General features: G+C 41.0%; 1 protein-coding gene across 17 annotated transcripts in view; it reads left to right on the top strand.

Moving 5' to 3' along the window:
• CPVL (carboxypeptidase vitellogenic like) overlaps window positions 1-20,516 on the top strand; it is a 205,306-nt gene that overhangs the window by 101,441 nt on the left and 83,349 nt on the right. For all 17 annotated transcript variants that reach the window (XM_065542167.2, XM_074035303.1, XM_065542165.2 and 14 more), the window contains 2 exons: window positions 1,879-1,958; window positions 8,052-8,118. In XM_065542167.2, coding sequence (XP_065398239.1) covers window positions 1,879-1,958; window positions 8,052-8,118 — 147 coding nt within the window. The remainder of the gene's footprint in view (window positions 1-1,878; window positions 1,959-8,051; window positions 8,119-20,516) is intronic.

The following is a 20,516-nucleotide window of genomic DNA, read 5'->3' on the forward strand; positions in this document are numbered from 1 at the left end:
ACCTGCCTTGGCCTCCCAAAGTGATGGGATTATAGGCTTGAGCCCACCGCGCCTGGCCCGTTTCCTTATTTTTAATCCTATGAGATGTCCTGTTCACTGAATTAGATAACCCAGGAGGAGGAATTTGTTTCTTTTCACTGACAGTATGGGTTCCCTATATAACGGGTTATTATGTAGTGTCAGAACTTCTAATCTTTCACAATCTTCTAATCTTTCACATAGAGTTATAGATATACAAAGTCAAAATGGGTCTCCTTCACTTTTTTTTCTAAATTTTTATTTTTTTGAGATGGAATCTTGCTCTGTCACCCAGACTGGAGACCTCCACTTCCCAGGTCGAAGCAATTCTCCTGCCTCAGCCTCCCGAGTAGCTGGGATTACAGACTTGTGCCGCCACGCCTGGCTAACTTTTGTATTTTTAGTGGAGATGGGATTTCACCATGTTGGCCAGGCTGGTCTTGAACTCCTGACCTCAAGTGATCCACCCACCTCAGCCTCCCACAGTGCTGGGATTACAGGTGTGAGCTACCGCTCCTGGCCTCCTTCACTTATTAAGACAAGCAGAATGCTTCATCTCTGGACAAAAGTGATACTCTCCTTGGGGAGGTCTTCTGATATTGGTTCTATTAAGGTGCAAAATAGGAGAGAAACTTAGCATCAGCTTCTACAGATTTGGAGTATCTTTGTGTCCTTAACTAAAATCTTTAACTTCTTTCACTTTTCAGATGGTCCAAAGAGAACACAAAAAAAAGGGGAAAAAATGTCAACATGCTCGTTCCCCCACCTTGTTTTGTCAGCCTTCCATTTTCCTTGTCCACAACTGTGTATTTAAATAAAAGATGAATTAAACATCCTTGGGTGTTTGGAAAACAAAAACAAAAACACAAAAATCTTTATACCAGATAGGGAGTGCATTCCTTATGCAAATTGTTGACGTAAAAATAGTAGCTGCTTCTTTTAATTTACAGTTCAGTTGTCTGTGAACTTCCAGGTATAAGAAAATATTAGTTTAAAATTAGTCTTAATTATGTTAAAACTCCTTACCTACTGAAGATGAAATGGCTTAATGGCCATATTTCTCGAAAATAAAGAAAAGAAGGGGGAGGAGGAGGAGGAAGAAGAAGAAGAAGACAACATACAACTACCTTTTTCTCCAGCCTAGAGAGTTTCTTTTTTTCTTTTTCTTTTTCTTTTTTTTTGGAGACAGAGTCTCGCTCAGTCACCCAGGCTGGAATACAGTGGCATGATTTCAGCTCACTGCAATCTCCGCCTCCCAGGCTCAGGTGATTCTTATGCCTCAGCCTCCCCAGTAGCTGGGATTACAGGCACCCACCATCATGCCTGGCTAATTTTTGTATTTTTCGTAGAAATCGGGTTTCACCATGTTGGCCAGGCTGGTCTTGAACTCCTGACCTCAGATGATCTGCCCGCCTCAACCTCCCAAAGTGCTGGGATTACAAAAGTGAGCCACCACACCGACTAAGAGTTTCTTCTTGGCAGGACAGAGCAAAGCACTCTCCAGGGAGAGGAGACAACTTTGGATCTTTTGATACTGTAGCAGGGGATGGAAAAGATGAATTCTTCTTCCTTAAATCAACATCTGGCAGAGTCTCCACTGAGGACCAGGGCAGCTCAGCCGCTGACCCCAGGGCAAAGCTCTGTGTTGCTGTTTTGTTTGGGCTTTGGGGGGTAGAGAGAATAGGTGGCACTCAGCATCCTCCTGGGAGGAGGGCTAAAGGCACGGGGAGATGATGGCAAAAATCTGAAGTCTGAGCTTGGCCTTTGGAACAAGGTCGCCTTCCAGTGTGGGACCTCCCTGCAGGTCTCTAAGGCATGTGTTTCTCTGTATTTATACCTGCTTGTCTATTTCTTCTGCAGGTGGGCACAGGCTTCAGTTTTACTGATGATACCCACGGATATGCAGTCAATGAGGACGACGTAGCACGGGATTTATACAGGTAACATGCTCCTGCTTTCTCTTGGCCTTCTTCAGACCAAACATTTTTCTATCTCAACAGGAAAATTATTCTAGCATTGGAATTATTATTGACTGAGCCTTATAGTCCAATTCCTGAAGATAATTTAAGGATACTTTCACATCCACACACAGCAGAATTTTTCAATTAAAGATTATTTTTTAAAACTTTCAACCAGACATCTGAAAGGTTTCTGCTTGTTTTCCAAAATTGTATTTAACTTTGCATTTCTGGGGAGACAACATCTTTTCAGATATTTGTTTGTTTCCCAGGATTCTTCTTTTTGTGGCTTTTGGATGCAATTTTTTACTTTCTGCTTCTAGTTCATGACTTGTCCATGCTGAAAACTTAGCTTGTTAGTCTCTAGTATTCTCCCTTCTTCTTGTGAAAGTTTTCTTTTGCTTAAAAAAAAAAAAAAAAGGAAAAATGTAAAGTTGTAAGTCTGGCCAAATAGTGTCCATATAATGTCTCCCTTTCTTTATTTACTCATATTAATCAGTGCTATTTTTAGCATTTTAAAAAAAGCAAATGACCTTTCTTATTTGGTCAGATTTTTCCAGTCTACAAATTATTACTAGAGACCAAATCCTTTCTGGTCACTAGGGCACCGCTTTATGCATTATAATAATTTACTAAATTATTATAATAATTTGCTAAAAGAACCCTAGTGGCCAGAAGGAGTTAACTAGCTCCCTACCCCACACCTCCACCAAGCACTCTGTTAATTACTACCAATCCCCAAAGCGAAAGCGCATCTAATAGGAGTCAGAGTTCGCTGATCTCTGACAAAAGCTTTCCGTTTCACTTTTCTTTCTAAGGCAGATAGGTGGCTGGAGGGAGAGAAGAAAGAACTACTTCCAAGCCCCTTTCCCAAAGATCTCTCCCTCTGCCCACCTAGAAAAGAATATGGCTCTTGTCTTCTCCACTTTTGTTTTTCACATGTTCCATGATTCAATCACTTCTATTCAGTGTCTAGGGGGATGCCCAGGACCCCACACTTCTGCTTCCATGTACAGTGGGGTCCTAGGGACATATTTGCCAAGTTCCTGGTGGGGTGTTCCCCCCAGCACCCCCTCCCCTTCCCTCCACAGACGTGACGGATGGCAGTCCTCCTCACAGGCTTCCTCAGAGCCAGGGCCAGGGCTCTCTTGGCACTGTGTGCTCTCTTTCTTCAGATTAGAGACCTACTCCCCACCCCCACCTCCCATCCCTCTTTGGTTTAAATCCAAACAAGCTCAGTGGTTAACTAGCAAACACCCTGAGGGCAGAGGTTCTGTATTGAAGAGCTGCATCGACCCCCTCTAAGACAGAGCATCACTGCCAAGCCGTTTCTGTGTGTCCTTCCCCTCCCCCGAAGACTGTTACAGCTTCCAGTTGCCCCTCCATATGGGGATGTCGACTGCTGACATGTGGTCCATCTCCTCTTGCCTGACATGTAAAGGGAACCTATTTCAAAGCATCTATTGTTTATAGCTGTTGTAGTTCTTTTTGCTTCGGGCTCTTAGAACTGGAAAATAGCTAATCAAGGGTAGTGCAGAAAACTGATTTCAGCTGTTTCCTTTATAGTTTACACTCTTCGTTTCCCTTTGTGGCCACATTCTTCTCTCCAGCTCTCCAGATGGGTGTTTGCAATAAGAAGGTCGCTTGGAAACCTGCAAACGGGCTACTACAGGTTTAAAGAGTGGAGCTTTCATTTGCTCCCTTTGAAAACCAACTTTCATTTTTCTGAAAATCCCATTCTTTTGGACTATTAATAGTGCATGGCTGTAAGGAGACATTTACCATTCACAGTTTTGCTGCTTTTGTGTTTGGAAATAAAACTTTTTCACGAACAAGATGTTAAAATACTCTCCCTCTTTTCTTATTTGGAATGTGCTATTTAGTCACAATGCCTCTCTGGTTTAAAAAAATTATGAAATTTATTAACTTTGATTTGGAGTACACTAGCTGGTGCCACTCTTCTTCTGCCATTGTTTACCAGTTGCCTATTATGTGCCAGCTGCTGTTCTTGGTGCTGGTGAGACAGTAGTAAGCAATCCCCAAAGCCCCTGCCCTCCTGGTGCTTAGTCTAGTGGTGGACCTATAGTTATTTTCTTAGCAGCCAAATGTAAGCGCTACTATAGTTTTCTCCGACATGTTGGTTTGCAATGGGAAATGATATGTAGTGTTGCTAAACAAAGCTTCATAGCAATGCAGCTAGGAAGCAGGCTTCCTATATTAAATGAGAAAACTCTGTGTCCTGTGCCAGGTGGAGAGGATCATGGCTCAGCCTCGCTAGATGTTGAATGAATGCAAAAGAGGGCTCCCCTCACCGGCTCCAACAGAGCAGCACTGCCAGGATTCCTGTTGCTGAGCTTGTGTTGGTCCAGTGCAGGGCAGGTGAGCTCCAAAGTGGGGCTTAGCCTGTGAGGGGTTTTGGCTTTGCCCAGAAAAGAATTCAAGGGTGGCCGGGTGTGGTGGCTCACACCTGTAATCCCAGCACTTTGGGAGGCCGAGGCAGGCAGATCACCTGAGGTCAGGAGTTCCAGACCAGCCTGACCAACATGGAGAAACCCTGTCTCTACTAAAAATAGAAAAATTACCTCTTCTTGGTGGTGCATGCCTGTAATCCCTGCTACTCAGGAGGCTGTGGCAGGAGAATCGCTTGAACCTGGGAGGCAGAGGTTGCGGTGAGCTGAGATCATACCATTGCACTCCAGCGTGGACAACAAGAGCGAAACTGTCTCAATTTAAAAAAAAAAAACAAAAAAAGAGAATTCAAGGTGAGATGGAGGTAGAAGAAAACAGTTTTATTGAAGGGGCAGTGTTACAGCTCCATGTCTACTCCTGCAGGGCTACTGCCTAGTCAGAGGAGCAACTTAGGGCAATTTTGCAGTCATATTTAAACCCACTTTTAATTACATGCAGATTAAGGGTTGGTTCATGCAGAATTTTCTAGGGAATGGATAGTAGCTTTTGTGTCTTTGGGTCATTGCCATGGAAAGGGGTGGTAACGCTGGGTTGTTGCCGTCACGATGGTAAACTGACATGGCCCACTGATAGGCGTGTCTTATGGAAAGCTGCTTCTGCCCAGGCCCTGTCTTAGCTAGTCCTCAGTTTGATCCAGCATCCAAGCCCCACCTCTCTATTTGAGTCCCACCTCCTACCTCATGTCCACTGCCAGTGACTGTAGGTACACTTTGCTTGGCTTTGGTTGGTATGGAGCTTTTGCTTAGATTACCTGAAACTCGATTATCCTGAATGTTGCTTGTGTTTATGATTATGCTTCTCAGTCCATTAGAACTGACCAGATTCCAGTGCTGTCTTTGGGTCTACAATGCATGATCATGTCCACTCACCTTTTCTGCCCTGCATCCACCTGATCTCTGTTTAAAAACTTATCTGAGGAATAATTTTCTTGTAGTCATTCTTCCTTGCAATCTCTGTTTCTCTTTTTGGTCCTTTAATATACATTTTTGCGAGCAGAGAGCCCTCAACTAAAATTCTGTTTATTAGACAAGTCCTTGGCACAATGCCAGCAAGGTGGCCAAGTGGAATCACCAGGAAGAAGCATGCTTCTTGTGCCATGTAGCTCTTGTACCTGAATAAATGCATGGAGTGTGCACGTGTGAACACAACGCTTATGTATTATTATTTTTGAGACTGACTCTCACTCTGTCACCAGACTGGAGTGCAGTGGCGTGATCTCGGCTCACTGCCACCTCTACCTCCCAGGCTCAAGCAATTCTGCCTCAGCCTCCTGAGTAGCCGGGACTACAGGCACCCACCACCACACCCAGATAATTTTTGTATTTTTAGTAGAGACGGGGTTTCACCACATTGGCCAGAATGGTCTCAATCTCTTGACCTCATGATCCACCCGCCTCGGCCTCCCACGGCGTGAGCCACCGCAGCTGGCCACTTACGTATTATATATATATATATATATGTTTAGCAGTTTTGCTTCTAAAATTTGTAATTTTATTTGGGCTTGATGCTAGATTTTATTTTCTAGAAGATGCTCACCATGTAATAAGAAGAGTTCTTGACTAAAATACAGTTAAATGAGCAAATGGCATATGCAAATCTAATTTACTAAATTTACTTTTTTCATTCTTCACTCTCTTTTCAGAAAAGAGAGTGCTACCATGCTACCAAGTGCTTGCTTTAAAAAAAATAGCCAATTTTTTGGCTGTGAAATCAAAACTGTGAAATGAAACTTGATGATAATTTCCTCAAGTGGAGCCTTGCCTTGGAAACTTGAGCTGGAGAATCCTGCCATTTTCAAGATAGAAGTAACCTGGGAGATTATCTCCAAATAAGACTGTCAGATAAAACACAAAATGCCCAGTTAAATTTCAATTTCAGATAAACAACAAATAACATTTTAATGTGAGTATATTCCATGCAATATTTGGAACATACTTATGCTAAGCCATTATTTGTTATTTATCTGAAATTCAAAATTAAACCATGTCTTATGTTTTCATTTGCTAAATCCAGCAACCCTAATGACTCTCCAGCAAATACTACAAGGAAATAAGCTTTAAGCTAAAGCCAAAGACTTAATTGAGATTTACTATGCTAAATTATCTATTGCCATTCCAACAAGTAGGAAGAGAGAAAAGGAAGTAGATTTTAGCCTGAAGGTTGGAGAGGGAAGGGTGGAGAATGAATGCCTATTTTTATCTGTGTTCTAAAGCCAGCTTATTGCCAGCACAAACATAGAAGCTATAAAATACAGCTTCTCAGATTTAGTTGCTATAAAGGCCGCTATAAATAATGAATACAGAAATACAACAAAACTCTACAGTAGTGTTTCATGGTGAATTTTTATGCAGCCTTTGAAAATTAATTATAGCTAGGATCATGGTGATTGTAATGACCCAATTTTGCCTCTTTGTAACCCTTGAACTTCGCCATCCTCCTGGGTTTTCAGAGCCTCCTTGCCTTTCATCTTCCCTGAATGGTTCATGGCTTTTAGTGTCTCAGCAGGAAGCTGGGCCAAAAACCTGCCCTAGCTTCGCAGGCACTGCAGTCTGGGTCAAAACACTCATAGAGCTACTGAGTTTCACAAGTTTTTGTTTTCCCTTTTTTGGAAATATTTTGTTCAAGTAAAGAATCATTTAAAAATCCACTGTCTTCTTGCTTACTATGAAATCACTCCTTGAGTCTGTTAAAATCTATTTCATCACTGAAGTGGCTATTGGCATTCTTTTTTTTTTTTTTTTTGAGACAGGGTCTTACTCTGTTGCCTAGGCTGGAGTGCAGTGGTGCAATCTCAGCTCACTGCAACCTCAGCCTCCCAGGTTGAAGCGATTCTCCTGTCTCAGCCTCCCAAGTAGCTAGGACTACAGGTGCACACCACCATGCCTGGCTGATTTTAGTAGAGATAGGGTTTCACTATGTTGGCTAGGCTGGTCTCGAACTCCTGACCTCGTTATCTGCCCGCCTCAGCCTCCCAAAGTGCTGGGATTACAGGCATGAGCCACCGCCCCTGGCCAGCTGTTGGCATTCTTTAGTAAATGTGTTTTTCTTTTTTTTAGCCCAGAGGCTACTGTATATTTATTTCAATATCTGTGGCCATTTGCTGTTTTTCTTTTAAATTATAGTCATCTTACAGTTTTTGTGTTCTTTGGTTATTAAAATGCTGACATTCTTGGAGCTCCAGCAGAAATGTTCAGAGTCCCCCACAGTGGGGGTTGGTAAGCAACTAAGATTTCCCTCACTTCACCACAAATCTGGGCTAATGGGATCATAAAGTTTGCAGAACTACCTCCAAGAATTGCTACGTAACATGTGAAACCTGTATTATTTGCTCAAGGTGCCCTCAACAGTTAGATGATCCAAACTGGTAACTCAGTGATTTGGAAACATGCCCATAGTACTGATGTCCACTTGTCCAAACTTCTTATTATCAAAGTAAGCCCACACGTATTGTGTAAATAAAATGTCCTACAGGAGCTCATAGCAGAGTGGTATCTTATTTCAAATGTGAAACCTATTGCCAAAGGGTTAGATTTGATATCCTAGCATGAAGAGGTCCTGAATCATTTTTCTGATTAATTTGTATTGTTTTTGTTCTTCTTTTTGCAGTGCACTAATTCAGTTTTTCCAGATATTTCCCGAATATAAAGATAATGACTTTTATGTCACTGGGGAGGTAAGTAGAAGTCACGTTTCCTTGTGTGCTTCAAACATCACCAGAACTGACATATATTATGAGTGTAGTTTGTTCGTTTAAAATCTATATATGTATATACATGTACACATACATATCAATATTGATTCAGCCTATATTCAAAATTCTCCCAATTATCAAAATACCCTTCATAACTTTTTTTCTTTTTGGATTTGGAAGGCTGGAGTGCAGTGGCGCGATCTCAGCTCACTGCAACTTCTGCCTCCCGGGTTCAAGCCATTCTCCTGCCTCAGCCTCTTAAGTAGCTGGGATTACAGGTACCTGCTACCACGCCTGGATAATTTTTGTATTTTTAGTAGAGATGGGGTTTCACCATGTTGGCCAAGCTGGTCTCCAACTCCTATGCAGGTCTCGTGATCTGCCTGCCTCAGCCTCCCAAAGTGCTGGGATTACAGGCATGAGCCACTGCATCTGGCCCTTTCATAACATATTTTAAATCCCAGGACTCAATGCATGCTCTCATATTACCATGGGTGCACTAGGTAGGCTCAGTCACCTACCTTGTTTGTTGTCCTCGTCATTCATGGTGATGATTTGAAGAGTCCAGGCCAGGTGCTTTGTAGAATGTCCCATATTCTGAATTTGTCGGATTTTTTCCTCAGTGCTTAGGTTATGTCAAAACATTTGAGCACGAATATTACATAGATGGTGTGTACTTTCTGGTGCCTCACATCAGGAGGCACATGAAGTCAGTTTGTCCCACTGTTCATGATGCTAAACTGGATCCCTCTGTCAAGGTGGTGTCTGCCAGATCTTGCCATTGTAAAGGCACCTGTTTCTGTTTGTAATTAATTAATAATTCAAGACCATTTGAACACTGTTCCCTCAAAAAATGCCACCCAGTAGTTTTAGCATCCATTGATGATCTCTGTCTGAATCAGTTATTACACTGGGGGTGATAAAATGGTGAGTTTTCTAATGTATCTTTCTGTGGATATCACTTGGCATTCTTCCATAGGGAAAATTTTTCCCTTTTCCTCTTATTACTTACTTTTAAAAATAGTACTGTGGATTCACAGACTGTTATTTCTATTTGATCTGTTAAAATTTGTTTTGTTTTAAATGCTTTCATTGTTTTAAATTTGGTCACTGGAAACCCCTTCAACTGGCTCCTGTGCCCTTTTTACAGGTCCCCATTAGCCTCCAAGCATGTCCTTGCTTTTTGACACAAATGTATGTTCCAGAAGCATCTTGTACTTCTTGTACTTTCCCTGTCCTAGCCTTGGAATCAGTCAGTTCTTCATGGAATGCTGGTTCTTTTTCATGGGGAATGGCATTTAAAAAGCAAGTGCTAAGCACTAAGTGGCCCATTGCTGCTGGGATGTGTCTGTGGGCAGAGCTAGGAAACAAAATGACTTCATACTAATACCCATACTTCTGATTCCGTACCACGAGGTTCTCTTCTCTTTTCTCTGTTCCGTATTTGTTTACCCCTTCTCCCACATTGAGGGCTGTGGTTCCTAATGACATCAGTGTGTTTCCTCTTTTGCTTGCTTCTACAATATGCCCAAAATGGTTTCAGAATTACTACATGAGTACCATTACCAACAAGAAACATCAAAATTGCTTTCAATATTTTTGCTGCAATTATTTTTATCCTTAAATTGTATCTCACTACACACTTACAATCAAAGTACTGTGTTTAAAAGTTAAAAGAATTCTATCTTTTTAAGGGTGATTCTGTTAAAATTTAATACACAGTTAACGTTCATTTGTCTATTGTTGGTTTCAATTTTAGGGTTTGCTTTTTTCATCCTTTTTAAGATTATTTTAAAAATAGGTACCAGCCAATCATTTAAGAACATAGGTGCAATTCTAGGTGCTAGGAATATAATGGTGAATAACACTGAAAAACTACAAAAAAAAAAAATCCCTGCCCTACATTCTAGAGAGGCAGACAGTGATAACTAAAATATGTGCTAGGTACTGTACCATCAGGCAGTGACAAGCATCATGAAAGAGATGCAGTAGGGCAAGAGCCGGAGAGTGAAGGAGGTGCTATTTTGGGTAAGATTGTCTGGGCAAGGCTCTTTGACAAGGAGATGACGAGCAGAACTCTGAATGATGTGGTGGGGGTAATTTCTGCAGTATCTGTAAGAAGAGCTTCCCTGGCAGAAGAAACAATGAATGCGAAGACTCTCCAGTGGGGACAGGCTTGGCAGGTTCAAGGAAAAGCACAGAGCTGCCGTGGTGGGAACTGAGCAGAAAGAGGCCAGTGGATCCTGCAGGGCCCGGCTGCCTATGGCAAAGAGTTTGGACTTTACGCTAAGAGTAATGGGAAACCATTGAGGGTCCAGTGTTCACTGAAAGAACATTTAGAATCGAATTCAACTGAGCACAGATATATTGAGTATCTGCTATGTTTGAGGCACTGGACAAATATTAGGAATTCAGTGATTTATCAGACGTTGACTCTGCCCTAAATCTGAAGGTCTAATAATTACAATACAGATGAAAGGCACAATTAGAGAAATATTATCTCTGATCCACAAATCTTGAAAAAAGAAAAAAAAGTTAAGAAAAAAAATTAGAGAAGTAACTGTAAAGACTAATAGCCACAGGAAAGGTACCAATAGCTACCTCAGAATGGGATCCTCAGGAAAGGTCAAGCAGAGGAGATGGCAATGAAACCAAGTTTTGAAGGATAAATAAGGGTGTGTTAGTTAAGGCTCTTTTGGTTGCAAGTGACAGAAACCCTATTTAAAGCAGCTTTAGTGAAACAGGACATTGATTGATTTAACGTCAGGTGTGGCTGGATCTGGTTGCCCATACTTTGTCATCAGGATTCTGCCTGTCATTCTCTCCTGATCTATGTACTTTGCTTTGTACTTTTCTGGTTTCATTCTTAGGCAAGTTCTTTTCATGTGGCACTCCCGCTTCTCCATCCATCACAGGGCAGGTATAGCGTATCCATTCAACTTCCCTTTCCCAATAATTCCTGCCCTCCAGATTCCTGAATCTCAGATGATCCACTTGGATCTCATGCCTATCCTAGAGCCACCAACTGGACCCAGGTGGTTGGAATATACAGATTGGCCAGAATGGTGCCTGAGGCCCACTCCACACCCTGGAAGGGTAGGGACTGGGATGGGGGCCCTCATACTCTGAACCATAAGGCCTGAGAGTAGGAGATGAGTGGTCTCCAGAGGAAGATCCAAGTGATGATGCCAGAGGAAGGGCTGTAAAGATGCTGGCAAGCATGTCTGCGATGTACACTTTCAGGGAGGGAAAGAGGAAAATGGTCTGAGCTTTTCCAAGGGAATGGCAAGTAACTGGAGCTAGCAACTTCTTCTCTCTTTTTTCTCTTTATAAGCTATTTGGAAGGGATATTCTGACTGTTTGGCATACTACACTTTAGGTTTTTTAAGCCAGTTATGCAGTCAGGATGAGTTAGAACCTCTCCTGGTAATTTCTGGCTGTTCCTTGTCTTTTAACCAATTTCAGAGCCAGGTTAGGAAAGCGAATAGGAAGTGACACTCCCCATTATTTGGCAAAATATTTGGAAAATGCCCATTCTCCACCTCCTACAGAAGAGTGATCTACTTCGTGTGTAATGCCTTGTCTTGCAAATAATGTGGTGATGTCGTTAACCATGATGCTGATGTTGATACAAACCATGATGTTTGGTAAAGCTGCCAAATCCCAGATGAAAAATTTGACTTGGTTATTTCACATCTGCCTTGTGGTTTTATGCCTATAATTTCCTAATGTGTGTAGAAGAGGACAGTTTTCTTTTTACCTTCCTTGCTGCCAGGATGAATACTTTTAGGGAAACCTGTGCCTTCTGAGTGATGAAGGAAGATGTGAGGTAGAGATGCCATTGTCAGTTATTCCCTGAACTACATGGGATACGTTCAGTCTGGGGGCACTGCTCTTTCTAGAAGAAAAAAACACTAAATAATGATGCCTTGATGGTTTGTCGTGAATATTAGAATGCTATGTTTCTCCAGTCTCGTTGGTCCCATCTGGGTTGTCTTCTGTTTTAAGGCCATGTGGCAGAAAAGAGAAGTGGAAGGCATTCTGGATTAATCATTAGGAGCCCTGGGACTCAGGGCTGGCTTTGCTCCTCCCTGGATGATTTCAGGAAAGTCTTTCAGCCTCCCTGGGCCTCTGCTTTTCATCTAACAATCAGAGGAGTTGTTCAGTTAGATCACTTACAGGGATATTTTGCTTTACTAGAAGTTCAAATGCAGTTATTTAGACTTACTCTTTAAGCATCTGTGTGTAATTGCAGTTTTAACGTAGTACCTACCCATTTTCCCTCTCGCTGCTGCCACCACCAAAAAAAAAAAATTCTTCTAGATTTTTCAAGAAAGAAAATTCCTTTCTCTTCTAAACTCTTCATTTTCTCACACTCTTAGGAAAGCGGAATAGTGCTGCTCAGTTTGTAGAGCCATCTTCAAAAAATAAATGCACAAATTCAGAATGGTTTTCTGCTTTTCAGTGTAAATGCACCAGACCTAAATATCTCACGTTTGTGTGCTATGAATGAGAGGAACCTGATGCTCAAGGGGTCTGGAGCAGCTGTTCAGAACCTTGATTTGATGTAAAGGAGTCTGGAAATAATAATAGTACCTACTGCATAGGGTTGTTTTGAGTATTTAATTAGATAATCCTCCTCAGATATTAGCCTAGTGACTGTGGTGAGTACCCAACACATGATGACTACTATTACCATTCATGTTGAAAAGCTGGGTTAATATATTATGACTCCCAAGCACACAGCCTAATGCCTGTAGACAAGAGCTGAAGTGTTAATAGAAGCTCCGCTAACTCATTGCTGGGATATGGCATTGTCCCCTCTACTCTATGTCTATGATTTTGAAATCATTTTTAAAAGCAATAGTTACTTTGTCTAAAAAAAAAATGGAGCTTACCAGTTGACATTAGAAGTTGTGCTTGTTTTTTATATGGGCAGCGGCAAAATGTGTCAGGACCCACCCCAGGCTTCTGCCTCGCCATGCGGACGATGGTGTGGCTACACCAGAGAAAGTGGCGTGGGCCTGCCCTCAGCGCAAAGGAGAGAGGAGACGCTGCTTTGTCTTCTTCCTTCTCTTCATTTCTGCCCAGAACACCAACTGGAATTAATTTTCCCTAAAAAGAGACAAATGTGTCTGTAAATCACCCTCCTCAAGACATGAAAAAAACATACTTCAAAAAGAGAAACAAGCTGCATTTAATTCCCATAATTAACTTTCTTTATAAGTGTTATCCTTTCTGAGCCAGTAACTATTAGTGAGATTGCCCTTGTTCTTGAGGCACAGACACATTTAGCATCCTCTCAATTGTACGTGAGCCCAGGTAGAAGTTAAAGCAAAACAGCCCTCACTGGAAGGCAGGCAGGTGACGATCAGGGGGACCGCCCATTGTTCTCTGAGCCTGTGTCGTTATGTGCCGCTTAAGGGGAAGAGTCAGTGCATGTGGGAGGTTGTGGCAATGGATGGGAATGCTTCCAAACTAGCAGGGCCTGTGGTTAAAACGGGACATCTCTTCTCCATCAGCAGAAAAGGGCAGACTCTCTTTATAAAACAGTTTTGCAACCATAATTTATTTGAGGACCCAATAGAGACAAAACTTTGAAGCTATTTAAAAATGAATTAGGGAGCATAATGGGCTACTTTATCTTCATCTGCATGGGTGAAGTCCCTGTTGGAAGTACAGTGTCTGACGACCTTTACTGAAGTCATCATGGCCCATTGGGTTAGGTGGCAAGCTCCCAGTATGCGAGAGCCATGTTTGTTTGTTTTATTCGATACTAAGCACAGTGCATAATGATGATTATAGAATGAAGTTCATGCAAGGCTGCCTTTAGATAAAATAAAAATACTGATATTTCTTTCTTGCATCTTTTCACCTCCCCCACCCCGACTTTTTTTTTTTTTTTTTTTTTGAGACGAAGTGTCATTCTGTTGCCTAAGCTGGAGTGCAGCATCACGATCTCGGCTCACTGCAGCCTCCAGTTCCCAGCTTCAAGTGATTCTCCTGCCTCAGCCTCCCAAGTAGCTGGGATTACAGGCACGTGCCACCATGCCCGCCTAATTTTTGTATTTTTGGTAGAGACGGGGTTTCACTATGTTGGCCAGGCTGGCCTTGAACTCCTGACCTGGTGATCTGCCCACCTCAGTCTCCCAAAGTGCTGAGATTACAGGTGTAAAACACTGCAACCAGCCCCTTTGTTTTTTAAAAATTTTTATTTTAGGTTTGGGGGTACATGTGAACGTTTGTTACATAGACAAACGTGTCACAGAGATTTGTTGTACCTATTATTACATCACCCAGGTATTAAGCTCAGTACCCAGTAATGATCTTTTCTGCTCTTCTCGCCTCCGTTTCATTGCCCTTCTCTTCCTGCACTATGTCCCGGGCCCTCGGGACTCTCCTTTGGCCTCCCTTGTTTTCCAGGGCCATCCTCCCACCTCAGCCTTCGTCTCCTCAGTCTGTTGTGTACAAACTTCTATTTCTCCAGGCTTCTTCCATCCCTATCATGATTGTTTTGTTTCTCTCCCCATTCTGACTTGTTATCAGCTCATTGTTCCATAGAAAGGATCTGATAAATTAAACCCAATATGGTGGACTCTCAACATGTTTGCATTTGAGTAAAGAGAGAGCCTACCTGATGGATAGATATTTGTAATAGGGTAATTTCAAGCAGTGACATGCAGTGGGGTTGGCAACCAAGGTGGGGTGGGAGAGCGATTCTAGAAGTAGGCCTATGATTATTAGCATTCTGTGTAAGCCCGTACCATCATCCTATTAGCCCGGGCTTGGGATCATTAAATTTAATGGCTAGAAGGGATCCTTCAAGAACATCTAGTTCACGTATTTTATCTGTAGATTTTACTAGAGAACATTTATTAAGAATGGACTGTATGGTAGACATCATGCTAAGCACTGTTTTATGCATTACCTCATTTAATCCTAACAGCTGCCTTAAAAAATAGGTGCTATGATTATTCTTCCCATTTTACAGGTGAGGTGACTGAGGCTTAGTGAGGTTAGGTATGCCTTACCAAGGTCACCCAGCCAGAAAGTGGAGGAGCCAGCATTGGAACCTAAGCAGTCAGACTCCAGAGCCTGAAGATGGTGGGGAAGAAGTGAGCTAGTGGTGCAGCCTTGTTCACCAAAATGCTTGTTCACCAAGCTGGGTGCTCTCACCTTGAACTTGCACTGTCTCCAGGACCTGCTTCAGATTCTGTTTGTGTAGAAGGGAGCCAAACGTCCCCTTCCATATTTAATGCTGAAACTCTAAGGTTATCAACCTTACACAAACAGAAAAGAAGTTCCCTAGCTTCTTGAATGTCTTTCTGGCCAAGACTGTTTTAATCATAAAGACTTGGCTTTGATCATTAAGTTTTATCGAGTAAGTGGAAGTTTCAAGTGATATAAGGACTTGAAGTCTTTGGAATGCAATTATTTCTCAAGGCTTGGAACTTGCTGAATTTTATTAGATAACATTCAAGCTGTTTTAACTCTTGAACCTATGACAAATCTCTATTTTCAGTTATGTTCATCTGCACTTGCCAATATTTTCTTTTAGAATTGAAAATGGATTTGTGACTATTTAATGAGTTTAATATTATAAAAATCAAGGTTTAAGCTGTAACCAAAGAACTGAATAGGGGCATATGGAAATGTTTGCAAGTTTGATCTCTGGCTTTTGTACAGCATATCCAAATCAAGTCAATACGTATATACTGAGGGTTGCATGGAAAAGAATATGCGTAAATCAGAAGTCATTATAAGCTTTGTCAGGAATGAATTACCATGCTGGAGCAGGCAGCATAGAGACCTAAATAGTACTTGATTAGATGAGATGTTTAGGTTGGAAATGAGAAATGCTAAGTTACATCTATTATGCAGCTTCATCCTTCTGAATTGTATCTACAGTGAGCAAACAAAGATTCAGTTTGTTGACTGTGGCCCGGTGTGTTCGGACTCTTTATTTAAAAGTCAAATTAACTGTAGTCTCCATTTTAAACAAAAGGGTTTATTCATCTCATTGAGTCACCTGGCTTCATGCTGGATTTCTCCAAATTGCCACTGAACTCAGAGTAGGTGGGAAAAGGATGCATCTTGTTCACCTATGCCTGTCAATGATGCCTTTTTTTTTAAGCAGTATCTTCTCAATAGAAAATAAGAATATATCATTTGGGAGGCAGCATGTATTTTTGCATAAGTTTATGTGACTAAAAATTGGCTATAGATCGAAATGTTTTTGCTATAAGTCTATGCCTGTAGATTTTGCACGTTTCTTTTTAAGCCCATATTCCAAAAGAAATAGATGCTTTGATAAAGTCATATTCTTGTTGGAAGGCTTTTTTTTTTTTTTTTTAATTGCAGCAATGTGGTCTTGAAATTAGATGACGCATGGTCTAGAAATGTCTAGGAAGTTATAGAGATTACCACAACACTGAAATTCCAGCTTTCCTCATTCATTAATTTTCTAAACTGACCATTTTAAGGCCACACTTCTCTCTTCAGATAAAATAATGGTACTGAAGGAAATAAGATTCTACCCTAGGCTAGATGAAGCCAAAGTAGGTCACCCTAGCCTAATCTTGCCCTATTGGCTGCTACATGGTACCCATTACACCGAGGTTTTCACCAGATTTTGTGGCTTTCCTGGGGTGTTCAATGTGTGTATAAAGTTCTCTTTGAGGCATTGAAGCTGTCTTGTTCCCTCTGGTCTTCTCCCATAAATGGGTGGCAGCTCTATCGTAGTCTGTGCCTGGGATGAGCTGGAGAACAAGGGAATGATATGACTGATTCCAGAAGGGCAGTGCGCCTTGATTCCTTCTGGGGATACAGAGGAGCTCTCACCAGCCCAGTAGTGAATTCTTCAAAGGATTTTTTTTTCTCCTGTGTAGCTGGGGAAAGTGGGGTTCAAGCAGGGCAAGGAGCTTAGAATGACCCTCAGGGTCCTCAGTGTACCATTGCTGAAGTTGACAACTCCCTCTTTGCACCTGCCAGGCAAAGGATAGGAACTAAGGCCTGCGGATGGTGAAACTTTGTGTCCAGGTTTAGCTGTGTCTCATTTCAAAAGCCGTTGCTCATTATCACTGACAAAGTTGTGAATTTTTTTGCCATGAAATGTGTACCTAGAAGCAAGGCAGAGAATGACTGTATAAGTGTATCTATTTTTTTCCTACTAAACTTCAGAGAAATGTAGTCAAATGAGAGTAGCTTAAACAATAGTAACTGCTACCATATGTGAAATTTCTGTAAGAGGACATTGTTTCCATTTTAATATTATTCTCTGACACTGTTTGTTTTCCTCTGGAGGAGCTGATTGAAGCTGGACTTTAGCTATGAAATCTTGTTCCCTTCCTTGAGTGTAACCAAATGGCAGGTTACAGTAAGTAGGCTCTGTATGTTGTTGAAACATATAAGAAAAGAGAGATTCAGGCAAAAGACACAATTACAGGTTTTCTCTACATCCAATTTCATTGTGTTTTTACACATCTGGATAATTAACCAAACATTGCTTTCTCTCTGTTTTTACAAGTACAATGTACTCCTCACGGGATTTCCATCAGGCTGGAAAAAAAAATCGCAGACCAAGATTCAAAACTACTATTCAACTATGATGTTGAGGCCTTTTTCTCTCCTGGGAGAAATAAAAGACTGAGAGCTGAATTCTGAGATCCTTCTGATGTAGGAGGAAAATTGGAAGTTTATTGCCTCTTTAAGCTCCAGCAAATACAAGCATGTACAAACACACCCTGATACCTCTGGTCCTTCTTGTTGGAGGTCAGCTTGAAATATGGTCACCATGGGAAAAATTAACCAAGTAAGCGCAGTGCTGGAAATTGCAGCTTGAAGCTCCTTTAATAATTAGAAAGGAATAATAAGGACATCCTAAAATTCTGATGTGTTGAGTGCTAACCTAGTTTGAATTCTGTTCGATGTGTTATGTTTATCTGGCTGAGTTTCTCATTTGAAGGTCCCTGCCAAATTCTAAAATAATATGTGTTCAGATAGTTTCTGGCCACACTTTTCCTCTTTCTTTTTAAAATGGCTTTGGTATTGCTTTGAGCTTTTATGAGGCCAGCGTCTGATCCCATGTTAGAAGGTTCGTGTTAATTCACAGACTTCAGGGGCTTCATTGACCAGCTGCTGCCCACACTGGTGAACACCATGGGGAGGTCAGAGAAGCCACGGGACCAAGAGTTCTGGTTGTTGTTGCTGTTTTCATTAGAACTCAGAACAAAAGAAGCAATAGTTCATAAAATTACAGAATCACTGTTATAAGCCTAAGGGACCATATAGTCGATTTCTAATCCATAAGGCAGTCACACCTAAATTCTTCCCCCGAAATATGGGGTTCTATAAAATATATACAGGAAAAGGCAAATGAGGTAAAATAAAACATACTTGATTTATTACCCGGTTGTCTTTTGAAGTACTTAATGGCGGTCAGAGAATCATTAAATTGAGAAATAAATGATTCAAAAAGAATAAATGAATCTGATCTTGCCAAAAAAAAAAAAAAAAAACCTCTCTCAACAAGGAGAGTGAAAATAATTGAAATTTTATTACAATGTTTCAGTGTCTGTTTTCCATAAAAATAATTCTATAATTTTCTTTTCTGTGACAGCCTGAGTCACTCAACCAATGGAATGATTAATGAAAAAGGCAATGACGGATTTGTCACACTGACACAAAGCAAGGAAGTGTGTGATAGTCATTAGAAAGTTAGAAAAAAAAACTGCGAGGTTGGCAGATGTGGACTGAATATTGAAGAATTTCATTTTGGATATGGTTATAGTACTACTCATCTCACTGTTTTGTTTTTCATAAATGATCAGCTTAGCAAGCCTGGAGTAGATAAACCCAAGATGTAGTCCCACCTTAGGGGACCTCAGACCCATGGTGTATTCCAGGACCATTGACTGTCCAGCCTGGGCAACAGAGCGAGACTCCGTCTAAAAAAATAATAATGATGATAATAATAATGGTGGCTTTTTTTTTTTTTAAAAGAGTATCTTCTCAATAGAAAAGATTTCATTGACTGAAATGCAATTAGATATGACAAAGGGGAGCTGCGGAGACAGCCAAGCCAGGGTAGAATTCCAGCCAGGCATGTGAATGAAATGCATGGGCCCTTGTTTTCATCACTGTAAAATATTGGAAAATAATGTTCATCTTAAATTGGCTTGAAGTAGGTGAGGTAGCCTGGCTCATAGTAATGCTCAAAAACTGAGTGGGTGTTCCTTCTTAATTCCCTGTCTGGATGTATCCCAGATACCCAGATACAGATGATGGTCACTGGGGGAAGGTGCCATAAAAATGCAGATGTTTCAGCCTACGTTTCTCATGACTACCTACACAGCAACTTAAAGTACATGCCCTTCCATGTCAGAAAGTGTCAAGAGAGATGTTTTATTACCAGGTCTTATAACAAGAAAATTGGAGTGATAATATCACTGGAAGATAAACTTTTTAGCATTTGTACCAATTTCTGATAGGGAAAAAGTATTTAGAAGTAATGCCAGATAAGTCATTCATTTATCAAGTATGTTTTTATTTACCTACTTTGTGCTAGGCAATGTATACATTATGGAAATCATAATCTAAGAAATGGTAAACTTTGCTCTATCATGTGTCAGTCATGGTTTCCATAATATAGTTTTGAAAGCAATTGTGACCTTTATGAGGGCAAGTTTTGTGCTTTATTCGTTTTTGTGTCTCCTCAAGTATCTAGTATAATGCCTGTATTAGTTCGTTTTCACACTGCTGTAAAGATACTACGAGAGAGAGAGAGCATGCGCAGGGGAAACTGGCTCTTTTAAAACCATCAGCTCTCGTGAGAACTCCCTCACTATCATGAGAACAGCATGGGGGAAACTGCCCCAGTGATCCAGTCACCTCACACCAGATCCCTTCCTCAACACGTAGGGATTACAATTGGAGATGAGATTTGGTTGAGGACACAGAGGCATACCATGTCAATGCCTTTGACAGAAGAATTGCCCAATAAACTATCATTGAATAAAGACTATATAACAATACATTTTTACTAGTAAAATGCTTACTCAGGGAAATATGCTTTTTTGTCATTTTACAGAAATTTTATTTGATAAATGTTCACTTATTGTCACTAACAAGAGAATGTAGCACAGTTAGACAACAAACCAAATTTCAGACATATGGACATATCTTTATATTACACAAGGAAGCTAAAATATACTTGCAAGTATGAATGGATAAATTGCTTTGATTCAATACTTTGTCTAAATAATTATTATTGCACAAGAGAGCTGCATCAATGAGGAGATCTTGGATAAATTACATTAATGGCTTTCTTTTATCATTGCTTGGAAGGAGTTTAGGTTTTGGAGTCAGTCAGCTCAGGTATA

The sequence above is a fragment of the Macaca fascicularis genome, chromosome 3, assembly GCF_037993035.2.
Source record: "Macaca fascicularis isolate 582-1 chromosome 3, T2T-MFA8v1.1".
Lineage (NCBI taxonomy): Eukaryota > Metazoa > Chordata > Mammalia > Primates > Cercopithecidae > Macaca > Macaca fascicularis.